Raw genomic sequence first — 13,399 nt, 5'->3', positions numbered from 1 at the left:
CTACCATATTATATAATCTACAAAACTCTAAATTAAATCCTTGTTATATAAAGATTTTATGTTAAATAATAAAAACATTTTATGGATTAAAATGTATTCTCTATAAATATGTGCTTAGATTATTTTTTTCTTTTAAAAAAAAAGATGATCCTGTATGCGCTCTTGTGCTAAGAAATAACTAACAATAGAAATTTATGAGGATTTAGGATTTAAGCTTAAAAATTCTTTAAAACTTGTAATGGTTTCAACTTCAATAAAAATCTTCATAGTCGAACCATGTAGCAAATTTCGTCAGCAAAAAGTCTTCAGCTTTAAGTCCAAATCTGCAGACCGCGACGCTCTCATGATCATGTTTTCCCGATGAATATTTTGCAGTAGGAGAAACTTTATTTTATAGTGTATTAGGGGTCTTTTTTTTTTCAAAGAGATATGAGTTCTCCAGTCAGGGGCTTGACTCTCTCTACATACATGATCATTGAAATGTTTTTTCAGTATAGGAGATCAAGTGACAATGTATTAAAAAAATATGTAAAATATCAAGCAAAACAAGAATATTTCTAGCTCTTGTATCTCAGAGACAACTCAAAGGAGCTTCATGGGATCTTTTTATCCAGGTACTGCTGTTAGTCTGCTAACCAGTTCTTGTAAAGACATGGTCATGGCTCGGTTCTTGGGGATTTTCTCAAGGCAACAAAGATGGCACACCAATATTTGATCCTGCCTTAATACATTTGTCTCTAGAAGTTTATTTATTTATTTATATTGCTATTAGTAACTCTATACCTGGTTGTTGACAATGGCTTTAGACAATTATCCCATCCAATTGGAAACTACATTGTCTTCTTCATTTCTTTGAGAAGTGAGGCTCTTGATGAATCGTGGTATTCAACAATGACTACGTATAGACATTTACATCACTATACATCAAAATGTACATAACAAACAACACTCCTACCATCTAGCTACCGATATGAATTATGGAAAACCGAACTATAACCGATCTTGACAACAAGATTCTAGTGTCTTGCACTTTGTCTTCAAAGATTGCCAACATCTGTGCTCCAAAAGCAAAGCAACTTTGTAAACAATGGTGCAGATGAAGTATAAGGATAACACTGAAACAGCAACGGAAGTGAAGAACCCCGAAACACACAAGCATGTAAGAAAGGGTTGCCACAAAAAACTGAGTATCCGTCCCTGCCATGTACAGCTGCATTTAAGTGCTTAATTCTTGCTGCAATGTAGAACACTTCTCTGGATTTGAATTCTAGTTTTGCCCTTTTAGTGAGTGCCTCAGCTTGCTTGTAACGGGCCTTCAACCATGGTGGGCAATGGTGTTGTCTGTAAGAGAACAGGTCCTGATTGGATTGGCAGAATATGGTGTACACGGCACTTGATCATTTGAAGATCCCACTTTTGATAGGTGTCTGTACCAAGTTTTCAGACAGCTTTCTCGGAGAAGCCATCATGGACTTCTCATTTTGAGCATCCTTTTCTGCTTTTTTCTTTCCCAATTCAAGTTGTTTTTTGTTTTCATCATGTGCTCGGACGAACATCCTCACAAAATTGAGCAGAGTGGACACAACTATAGAACAAAGATAGAAAGTAAGAGGTCCCCAAGTATACAAATGACATTCAAGAGCCAATGATAATATTTAAGCATCGCATAAATATCATAACCATACACAGAGAAAACATGGATATGCACATGTATACATATGCAAAAACTGTATAGTGAAGAGTGTGTGTTAATTTAGTAATTATTGAATACAGCATTACTAATGATGGGCTGAAAATTAAAATATTGCAGCCTAACTGACACCATTCAGATTCCTAGAATAAGAGAGAGCTGTCAGAAATTGGAATCTATGTGGGATATCCATTTTAACAAAGTTAGTATATACTGGAAAATACCTTGCTCAAATGGGCAACGTGCCGGATCTTCCCCAAAATAAAAAGCCAGTGCATCTGCATTTCTACCCTAAAACATTCAAATTCGGGAAACAAAAATCACTGGCAATGAGTGTTCAAGTTGAAGCACAGCATTTTTGTTCAAAGTCAGCTGGTCAAAACAAAAGTTCATATACATACCACGGAGGAATAAAGGGAAGCCAAAGACCTCACTTCACTTTCAGCAAAAGCAAGAAAAACCTTGAGATTCTGAACATTTCCAAGGGACAAGATAAAAAAGATATTAATGAGTACAATCTGCCAAGGTAAAGGATATTCAGTGTGCATGTGTGCCTGCATGCATGCCAATGGTGAGTAATTCCATTAACTGCAGGCAATTCCGGTAACAAACCCTAAGAAACCTTTATCCACAGTGAAGGGAGTATCTGAAAAGGACTTGCCTTGCAAAAACTTTCTGAGACCAAACCATCATTCTCTGAAGCAGTCAATTCCTGCATAACTTTTTCAAGTCCTTTACTAACAGCTTGCATTTCCTCTGCCAAATATTTCAATTGTATCTGCACAAAATACAACATATAGCTTAGCAAGCAAACAATGTAATGGAAACTGAAATTGCCAACAAAAAACACACACACACAAAGGAGGAGGAGGAGGATTACTTTTGTTGCAGCCTCCAAATTCACAAGATCCTTCGAAAAATCTAGCAGTTCTGGAAGCTTTTCAGCCAGTACCTAAAATTCATATAAAAAGATTCGACACCAAACCCAAAAAAATATTTTTGTCCGAAGTTTTATTCTCCATTTATTTGGCATCCTCTAATGTTCAATGAGCACAAAATATAGGAAAGTTCTGCAAAAAAGTTAACAATTGCAAATATATTTCTTTGCCAAAAAGAAAAGGAAAGGAAAAACAGATTCACGCTCTCTGAGGATTAGATTTCAAGATTCATCATTGTTATATGCATTTAAGCTAGCTCAACAAGACAGGTTTCAAGGAGCGTATGTTTTGCATAAAATATTGTATGGATGGAAAATATTTTACATGTAAAATGCTTTGCATAAAACATTTTATAAGAAAAATATTTTATGATGTTGGGTAAGTAAAGATTGAAAAGTATGTTAGTGGTAGAATTATGTTGATGTGTTATGATAATGAAGTGATGGTAATGGTGGTGGGGTGGTGAGGGCGACAATAGAGGTGGTGGGGTGGTGAGGGCAACAATAGAGGTGGTGATGGTTGAAACTATTGGATGATATTGTGACTGTTTGTAAAATATTTTATAGAAATTCATGAGTTGAAAATAATTTTTAATAAATAAACTAAGTTTAAAAGTTGACTATAAAATATTTTAAGTTGATTGATTTTCCTGTAAATTATTTTACAAAAAACAAACGCAGAAAATCATTTTCTTGAAAAGTATTTTACGCTAAACAAATGCCCTCTCGGTATAAGCATCAATTGTCATCTTATCAATTAAGAAGAAAAAATTATTCAATTATATTTCAGAGTATACAGTCTTTCAGTCATTAGAACCTTGATGCCACTTAAAAGGTAAATCCAAAGATACAGCATGACAAACTTTTCATTTATTAACCATCCTAAATACATAAACATTTCTCATCTGTTTTGTCCGAGTTACTTGACTTATTTAAGCTTTAGGAGTATGATGTGGGCCTACAATATATTTTTTAAGTTGCTTAGGAAAAATATGGGGTTTAATTTTAGTATTTTAGTTTCTTCATGTTTTAAACTGCAATTCAATTTAAAAGGAAATACTGTACCTTACAAAGATAATGCATGAGAGTTATCTTGTTGTTTCGAGCTCGTGTATCAGTGAGTTTGAGGAGACTATCCAATCGAAATCCAACAGCAGAACCTAGAGCAATGAAATTATAAATTTTCTGAAAGAACAAATCCAGACAATGCAAGCACATCGAGAGGATATGAGAGAAACACAAGAATAAGACAGGCATAGGGATTAGCTCCCAAAATCCTGAAATTAATCTCATCAAATAAGATCTTCAATGTCAGATTAAAACCTTCTGCATATTAACAAGGGCTACTTGTTTGATTGACAATACATGTACGGTGCATGCCCAACCATATGATCTTCAAGTCCAAGTTCAAGTATAACATTTCAATCTCAATGTAATTACAAAATCACATTCTTCAGGGTGTAAGGTATAGTTATCTATCTTGTTATTTCTTTAGCTCTAATCACTTTCTGGGTGATAGTGTCCTGGATCAACTAGCTTATTAAGTATGAACACACTAGAGCATAAAAAGGATTTATAGTAAAAGCTTGGCATTTTGCAATGAAAAAGTTACAATATCCTACAGTTCATGTTAGGATCTAAAAGACTTGCGATTATACAGGAGGAGGTTATTCAGCATCTTATTTAAAACAAAATATTAGGTTTCTAGTATGTAAAAAACATAAAAACCAGACACAAAGAAAGTCATCGGTAGTTATGGTTTAGCAAAAACAAATCCTCTAGATTAGATTAGTGGCTGTCTCTAACAAGCTATTTGTTAGACTTTTCTATTATGGACACAAACTAATGTGCAATACTGATATGTCTGATTCATATTCTCTAGGGTGGTTGTCACAACAGGATACTAACCGATGAAGTTGCAACCCATTAACTTAGTGGCTGTCTCTAACAAGCTATTTGTTAGACTTTTCTACTATGGGCACAAACTAATGTGCAATACTGATATGTCTGATTCATATTCTCTAGGGTGGTTGTTACAACAGGATACTAACCGATGAAATTGCAACCCATCAACTTACCCCTTGCAGTACCATGGTTGAGAGCATTACCAAGGGAAAGAATAGTCTGCATGATCCTTTTCAACTTCGCTGAGCTCCTGATCTGATAAAATACATGATTGGAAATACTCTAAGGGATGAAAATCTTCAGAGAACTAGCACTGCTGGAAAAAATTGAAGTAAAAAGATCCGACTTGCCTCTTCAGAAGCTGAATTTATAACATTCAAATTGCCTCTGAGATCAGAAACCTGAAATAGGTCCAAGACAAGAGCTGAATATTTGCAAACAATGGTTTTTCTGTAGCACTGGTCCCTATGCTTCTATGCTCCAGTCACATTGAACCCTATGGTTCAGAAAAGGGAAATTGGGTCTTAAGATTTGATTTTTTGGACATAGATTATCCCTCCATCCAATTCCGTTACCAATTCCATTAAAGTTAATAATCAGCGGTCAAATTTGGTCAATGATGACCAAAATCTCCAGCAATCAGTGGATGTCATGTGCCCTTAAGCAAAACAATATTAACAGAAATTTCTGAAAAAAATTGGAGGGAGGGACTTTGACCCGGGTCCAAAATTTCAATGATCCAATTGCCCTTTCAAAACCACATGGTCCAGTACGACTGAATCATTGAACCACAGGGACCTCTATTGCCAAAAACTACAAATAACAACGAAAGAGATTGCCCTCTAACCTGGGATTGGAATTGTATCTTAAATGAAAAAACTCTTAGCTTTGACTCTGCACGTGGCACTTTCATCATTTCCAAGAAAAACTATTGTGAAAAATGCAGGAGTTAAATTAGAATACAAGACCAATATATGTCTGGAGTGGATATTCTCAAACCACATTGCAGCACATTTCATGATTTGTTTCCAAGGATATGCAACAAAAATAGGAAGCCAAAAGTTCATGAATGTCAATAAGTATTATTCAGTGCCAGCTGGTTGATTAATGGATTAAAAGGAGTAAAGAGCAAGGAGAGTAGCATATAAGCCAACTTTTTTGCATTTCATTTGTAACAGGGGCACAAACTATAAAAAGCTAGAAATACAATAATGCGAACAAGAAAGTTAATGCGAAAAATCAATACTTCACTCACCTGTTCACATTTTCCCAAGTTCTCTTTATCTCCATTATAACCCTGAATGTGAGAAATTCTGATTTTTAACTCAATGAACATGGGGGATTGCTTTTGCTAATCAATGTTTTAAATTATGAACAAATAGAAAAATAATTAATTGGTGGTGACAGTTTAAAGCTCTCGTGTGAAGTAGTGAAGGATTTATGGGCATAAAAAACTAAATAAGCAGCACATGTATTTTTAATACCTTGAGTAATTCCATCTCCTCTTTTGTTGGACAAAACTTAATAAGGCTATCAACCTGATCAATATCCAATGCTGTATCATCCAAAGCAAGAACTGAACTCTGTAAGACAGTTAGAGAAGCAAGGACATAAGAGAACCGACCAAAATCATTTAAGCAGTTAAAACTCTGAAATGAATGCAGCATGCATAGCAAACTTCAGCAGAAAAAGTATGTCTTCGTTCATTTACATTAAAAGGACCAGTTATCAGGGTTAACATGTTTTCTCAAATTCAAAACCAATTACACATCATCATTTAGTAGATTCCAGGTGAACTAATTACAACAGCATGAAGGCTGGTATATGTGGAAATTCCAAAGGAATCACATAGGAATGCTAGGTAGATGGAATAACAAGAAAACCTAAGTTATCAATCACCATAATGAAAGCACTATGACAAACATTCACATGTTCATGGATAGCTACAGAAGCGTTGAACACAAAATAATTATAAAAATCTTGTCAGCTTTGAAATTGCAGCCTATAGTCTAAATACTGTATTGTTTTAAGAAAAATTTAGCTCAAACAACCGCAACAAGGTTCAGCTTACCATCAGGTCTGGCAGAGGAATTTTAACCTTTGAAAGCATGATCTCACAATTATATGCCCGTCTCAGTTCAATCTGCAGAACCAGTAAATACCTCATGAAGAAACGAATTTAAATGAGATGGTTTGCTATTTTTTCACTACTATCCAGAATACAGTATACACAGCAAAAATGCATGATCAAGCACTGAATGTGTGAGCTTGCAATAAAAACAGTTCCAGTAATTGCAAAACAAACCAAAGAAGAGTGTTCTTGCAACCAAATGAATTGTTCTGGTGAAAAGTTTCGTATTAATCTATTTCTTTAAAACACTATTAAACAGATAACTTTGGACTATTAACACCAATTGAGCAATTGATAAAGTTTTGGAAAACCGATTATCCTAGCCTACACTGAAGATGATCAAAATCAATCAACTGGAGAAACCCAATCCTAATCCTACATGGCTGCACTAGAAACGCAACCCACTTAGAGCTGACTTACTTTATAAGGAATCTATAATTATATACAAGTATTAGCGAAACTAAACACAATGGCACTGTGGATGCTTGTTTGTCAAAAATAAGCAAAGCTAAAATGGGCAGCTGGCTGGGACATATCTTGCCCCGTGTAGTGAATTTAAAACATGGCATTAATAAATGTAAGTTATGCAATCAATAGAATTAAGCATAGGCCCCACTCCATGATAGCACACTGATTACCAGCTGGATTTTATCAGATTTATGTCCCAAGGTGCGTCGATTTGATTTCCCTGCTGTGCTCCCACAATCATAATTTGGAGCAGCCGCTGAGAAAAGAGTCTCAAGTTCTGATATGTCAAACTCAGGAGCCCTAGTACAGACAAATTGGATAAGGTTTAATTAGTGGCAACACAGAGATACTAGTGGAAAAAAAAATTTAAGATACAGCAATCAAACAAAAGGATGCATACTTGGAAGCTTCATCAGCTTTTTGTGCCTCAGCCCACAAACTTCCTGACATGGCCCTGGTTAATTTTAACCAATGATAAGGCTTCAGGTTGGCTTTTCTGGGTTGATTTTTTGCATTTATACGTAACATGCCCTGCCCCTTTGCACTAAATGGAGCACCAGATGGTGGTCCAGGAACTGAAGGCACATTTCCATTTCTAACTCCAGCATGAGATGGTGAGGAGACACTGCTAGTTCTTGACAACCCTTTAGTCAAAGGGGCAGGAGGAGGTGGCACAGGAGGAATATGCGCGACATTATTAAATGAAGAAGTTTTAGCAACAGAACTAGAAGGAGGGGGTGGTGGTGGCACTGAAGGAGCATTAGCAGGGCCCAGGGCTGATCCAGAATGTAGAGGAGGTGAGGAGACGCTACTAGTTCTTGACAACCCTTTAGTCAAAGGATCAGGAGGTGGCACGGGAGGAATATGTGCGGCATTATTAAATGAAGAAGCTTTTGCAACAGAACTAGGAGGGGGAGGTGGTGGTGGTGGCACTGAAGGAGCATTTGCAGGGCCCAGGGTAGATCCAGGATGTAGAGGAGGAGGAGGAGGAGGTGGTGGTGGTGGTGGTCCAGGCACAACAGCCAAGTTCTTCCCAGACTGTGCAGTACCTGAGCTGGCAACCTTTGAAGCCATTCCAGGAGGTAGAGGAGGGGGAGCTGAATACGAGTTCCTGTTAGTGGAAGATGGAGGTGCTGCTGTAAAAGGAGGCAGGGGAGGGGGAGGGGGAGGGGGAGGGGGAGTTGGGAATGATTTCTTGGTGAAAGGAGATGGGGATGCCTTTGAAAAAGAAGGGGGTGGAGGAGGAGCTGGGGGAGCTGAAGATGAACTCTTGATAACAGGAGAAGAAGAATAAGAAAGAGAAGAGAGAAGAGATGGAAACAATGGTGAGTGGATACTGTCTGATGTTGGTTGAGGATGTTGATTAAGTAGAGAATCTGTTCCTCTGGATTGAGGAGGAATATGACAAGCACCGGAAAAAAAATTTGTAGTTTTGGGAGCTTCAATTGATGATTGCAATGGGTTAAGAGGGCATGGTGGTGTCCCCGGAGCAGCCACATGATTGAGTTGTGCAGGTTTGGGTGGATCTGTGACGGGAGAAGAAATTGAAATAGGTTGAGGAATAGCTGGAGGAATATGACATGTTGGAGAAGGCTTTTCTGTTGTTTTAGGAGCTTCAAATGAAGATTGCAATGGTGTAGGAAGTGGTGGTGTCCTTGGAGCAGACACATTATTGAGTGGTGGAGGTTTAAGCACACCTGTGATTGGAGATGAAATAGCTGAGGAAGGCAGAGATAATGTCACTGGACGCACGACTTCTTCGCCTTTAGATACAGCATGATCATGCAACAAAGCTGTAATTCCTAGGGCAGAGGGTGCACTGTGGTATCTTGACATAGGCACAGGTAAGCCCTGTAAGTTATTGCCGTAGGAAACTGGAGAACAGAGTGATCTCTGGGGTACTCGCTGTGATATGATCTTAGATTGAGCTGGCCATTGGAGAGCAACCTGGAGCTCTTGTGGCTCAACCTTCTTTTGAGTTGAAATTGCATCTAAAGATGGCTTAATAGAGAGCGTAGATTGGCAAGCGACCTTCAGTTCTTGGGGTTCTACCTTCTCCCTAGCTGAATTTGCATCAGGAGATGATTTAATAGAGGGCATAGATTGGAGGGCAACCTTTAGTTCTTGGGGTTCAGCCTCCTCTCTTACTGAATTTGTATCTGAAAATGGTTTGAAAGAGAGAGTGGATTGTTTCACCAGGGTAATGGAAGTGGGACTTGGAGTCTTGTTTTCTGATTCATTTAGTTTCGGTTTCTCTTGAACTCTGACAAAGGTTGATTCCATCAGTACACTTCCTCCTTCTGCCCTCTGGGGAGAGCTGTCCAAATTTTCTTGGGGTTCCATGATATGATGGTGCATATTTTGTGCTACATCAGTTTTTGTATCTGGCCAGTCCATATTGCTGAAAATCTCGTGAACTCTGGGAAACACTTCCACAGGTATGCCATCTTTCTCTTCTAAACCAGGCAAATCAATTGCACCAATAGGAGTACTAGAATCCATCTCTGAGAAAAGAACCTGCATCCAAACCAAGAACAATTAATCACCACTAGACATTGTAAATTTCTAGAAATGAAAGATAACTCAATACCTCTGCTCTGAAGTCCTTGGGAAATTGATCCTTTGCATCCCATAAGGTGTCGATTTCATCACGATTAAGCATCAAGATATTTGAACTTATAAAGGAAGTATTAAACATGACCCGAAACATCATCTGTTCCCTCTCGTGATCACTGTCCAAGTTAATACACTCCATGACAACATCACCTTGGATATGACAATTAATGTCGATTTTAACCAATTCACAATCTGCCTGCCAAAATAAAAGAAGAATTTGAAAGCATGCACAGCAAACTTTACATCAACAAATATAACATGAGTGTTAATGGTAACAACTCTTTGCTAATAACCATCATAATTAGAAAAACACGGAATAGCATTGCCAACTGAAAAGGTCAATCAGAAGGGGGGGGGGGGGGGATATATAGACCCCACTTTTACAAAGAAATTCAGCTGTATCATTACTGCTTCTAAAAGTAAGGCAGATCCTAGAAAAGCGTCTAATTTAAGTAATGTAGAACAGCATAAACAATGATAAGAAGATTGCTTTCTGATCTGGAAAAAAATACAAAATAACTTTTCAAATCAAAATGTATAAGAAAGTGTCCAAATTGAAGAAACTTGAGCTACCTGCTTGTAATGCTGGACAAATCTGCTCCTTTTTGGTGTTGAGAACAGAACTTTAGGAGTCCTATCAACAACCATAAAAGGGTCTTGTCCATGTATCCTAAATATTGGCTGGCAACCCCCCTCTGTATCCATACAAGGAATGACTCTAAGAATAATGCAATCCAATGTAAGTGCTCTATCCAGCGGAGGCCATTGTGTTCCCATGTTCCTCCTTGATACATACTGTAAGTACCTCAATTGCGAAGGTAATGGATTAATAGGGGACATCAGGTGTAAAAGCTCTTGAGGCCCTTGCTTGTAAATCATGTCTAAGGTTCTCTGCTCACCAGTGAACTGCTTCCCGTATAGCAATAATGCAGCTAGCATGAAAGCCAGAACCGGCCACCCCCCTCGTTCGCAATGCATCAAGACCACATTTTGTTGCCCAAGTGACAGCCAGCTTTCGCTAGACCGCAAGGAATGATGAATCATCTCCATTGAGAGCAAGGGGAAACTTTCATAGTGCCGAGGATAGTCCATCACAGTCATGTCAAATTCAGACAATACACTACCAATCTGACTTTCATTTTCACCTTCTTGGAAATTAAACACCATAAATGAAGCATCAGGCAAATGGTTACGAAGCTTACCCACTATGCCTCGTATGTACACTTTATATTCTTCCTCTTCAAAAGTATCCATACAATAGCAGCAATCAAAGACTGAAACCAAACAACACGAACCATCATTAATATTTACAAACATAAAAACTCCACGCACCATTATCCACAGTACTATTTCCAAAGATAAGAGACTATAAAACCAAATACCCATCAACATCCATGCAAGCGATACTTCAGACATGAATGATAAATAGATGAGATTCAATACAAAAGAAAACCAACAATCTTGAACTCTAAAGTGAGCAAACTGTTTCTATTTACGTAACATGATATCTGCATAATCCAGAACAGTATTTTAAAATATATAAACTTTAAAACCAGTTACCTATCAGCATCAATACAATTAGTTTCAAAGAGTTGAAAATCAAATGACAAATACAACAAAATCGGGAAAAAAAAAACAAGAATCTTCTTTAAACCTCAAGTTAAAGATAGAGACAGGGAAACCAATTATCCACAATCCCAGTGCAGGTAATTCAAAAAACTAACAATCAGTACAAACAAAGCATTTACATTACCAGCAATAACATCACAAAAGAAAGAGACTTTCAAGACCAATTACCTACCAACATCAAAGCAAGAAATTCAAAACACAAAAGAACCAAAAACCCATCAGTCTTTAACCATAAAGTTTGCAAATTAATTCAAACTAGAGCATACCGTAAACCCTTTCAGAGATCTCCAACAGCCCATCAGGTGGTTTTCTATAGAAGAACTTTCTAAACAAAGCCATTTCTTTTATTATTTTCCCTCTGAAGTTCCAACAGAATCACTCACCTACAAAATTGAACCCACATTGCACCAAGAACAAAACATTCCTCAAATAAGCTCAAGAAACCCCGATAAATGATTGCACAACACAGAGTAGTGTCTGTTGAGTAACCAGAGAAAGCATGAGTTTTGCTGGGATTTTAAGAAACCCCTTTTGTGGGTAACTGTTATTTTTGTCTTCCTATTCACACTTTGTCTCTCACTGCCTTTGTGTCTGAGAAAGATTGAAACTTTGCTTTCAATCAACAGGCTTTGACAGTTAGAGAGAAAGTATTCTCTCTCTTTTTCCAAATAAAAAAATAAGAGTAAGACAGAGACAGAGATTTAGCAATGGTGGAGGCGGTTGATGTTGACAATGATGTTGGTAAGGAACAAAGCTGAGGATCCTAGGATCTGAAGCTTGTCTCTGTGTTAGTGTGTTTTCCTTTTAGGTTTTGTTTACCGCCTGAATGCTGTTTGTGTTATTGCATGATGTTTGTTGTTGATAATGATGTGTGTGTCCATGTAATGCTTTTGCTTCTTCTCTCCTCTTTCTCAGGCTTGTATGTGTCCAAAAAGAAAAAGATTAGACGTTAGATTTTTGTACTGAAATTCCTTGAGAGCACGTGTTTTGCCATGAGTGCAAAGACATGCCAAGGAAATTTTGATTAATTCAAAGTAAAGTAATTAAGTTTTGAGTAATTTAATGTGGGGTTTGCTTAGCATTTATAATTAGGAAAAAGATTGATATTGGTGAGATCAACTAAGTCCAATTAATGTTTTTGAGACTAGGTTAAATTGGGTGTAGATTTGATTGGATCATAGTTACATGATGATTAATATCTTTTTCCATTATGAAATCCATGTTTAAAATGAGTTTTTGTAATAGTATTAAATGGAAAAATTTATTATGCTTACACTATAATTACTGGATACTTATAATACAGGAGAAAGACAAAAGAAAAATAGACAAATAGTGTATGGTTCAACTAGTGTATATTTAGTAACGTAATGTATAATATTTTTTAATTAAAAATACAATAAATTGTCGATGTTAAACTAGAGGTAAGTAAACCACGTGTTATCTTTAAAAAAAAAAAACCGTTGGGAAAATTTGAATGCCGCCCCAAAAATCATTGTTTATCCGTTGCACAACCCCGCACGCGCCACTTAAACTACAGGAAAATCACACATGCACTCACGCGTGAACTGCACGTGTTAGCCCTTTTTAAAAAAATATTTTATATTTATTAAAATATCTAATTACCTCTAGGTTAATTAAATGGTAACCAAACAACTAGATAGGGAATACAAAAAAACATTTGAATGTTAGTTAAAGAAATCTTAATTTAAAAGTAATTTAGTTATTTTACTATCTTTTAAAAAAGTGAAAATACAAAAACATCTTTGGACGCGAATTAAACAAATCTTGCTTTTAAAATTAACCAATAGACCTTGTAAAAAGATTATATTACCCTGGATATTAGACTAATGATTCTTGTTAAGAATAGCAAAACTATCATTATATTGTTCAGGTCCATAATATTTATGTTTGAATATACAATGAAAAACTAAGTTTTTTTAGTTTTTTTCACAATTTAGAAAAAGAAGAGAAGAATATTCAAATAAATTATCTAGATAAAGGGATGGCTTGATGAAATTGTCAC

General features: G+C 36.7%; 1 protein-coding gene across 3 annotated transcripts; it reads right to left on the bottom strand.

Moving 5' to 3' along the window:
* Window positions 1–787: 787 nt before the first annotated feature.
* On the bottom strand, window positions 788–12,310 carry LOC18107512 (formin-like protein 18). Of its 3 annotated transcripts, XM_024590706.2 has the most exons (17): window positions 11,643–12,305; window positions 10,321–11,021; window positions 9,722–9,943; window positions 7,532–9,648; window positions 7,302–7,431; window positions 6,604–6,675; window positions 6,017–6,115; window positions 5,788–5,829; window positions 5,380–5,460; window positions 4,883–4,933; window positions 4,706–4,787; window positions 3,693–3,787; window positions 2,571–2,642; window positions 2,352–2,468; window positions 2,092–2,160; window positions 1,915–1,981; window positions 788–1,585 (listed from the first exon to the last, which is right to left on the bottom strand). In XM_024590706.2, exons 1-17 carry the CDS (start codon window positions 11,713–11,715, stop codon window positions 1,398–1,400), a joined length of 4,278 nt encoding a protein of 1,425 aa, XP_024446474.2. In that variant the 5' UTR covers window positions 11,716–12,305; the 3' UTR covers window positions 788–1,397. The 3 variants fall into 3 exon arrangements, 2 of the variants coding, with proteins under 2 accessions (XP_024446474.2, XP_052304973.1); XM_052449013.1 differs by lacking the exon at window positions 11,643–12,305 and having other exon boundaries at window positions 9,722–9,939; window positions 10,321–10,439; XR_002979142.2 differs by lacking the exons at window positions 788–1,585; window positions 1,915–1,981; window positions 2,092–2,160; ... (1 more) ...; window positions 2,571–2,642; window positions 3,693–3,787 and having other exon boundaries at window positions 5,380–5,426; window positions 11,643–12,310.
* Window positions 12,311–13,399: the final 1,089 nt, after the last annotated feature.

Source organism: Populus trichocarpa, chromosome 18 (genome assembly GCF_000002775.5).
Source record: "Populus trichocarpa isolate Nisqually-1 chromosome 18, P.trichocarpa_v4.1, whole genome shotgun sequence".
NCBI lineage: Eukaryota > Viridiplantae > Streptophyta > Magnoliopsida > Malpighiales > Salicaceae > Populus > Populus trichocarpa.
This window is presented reverse-complemented; position numbering and strand designations above follow the sequence as displayed.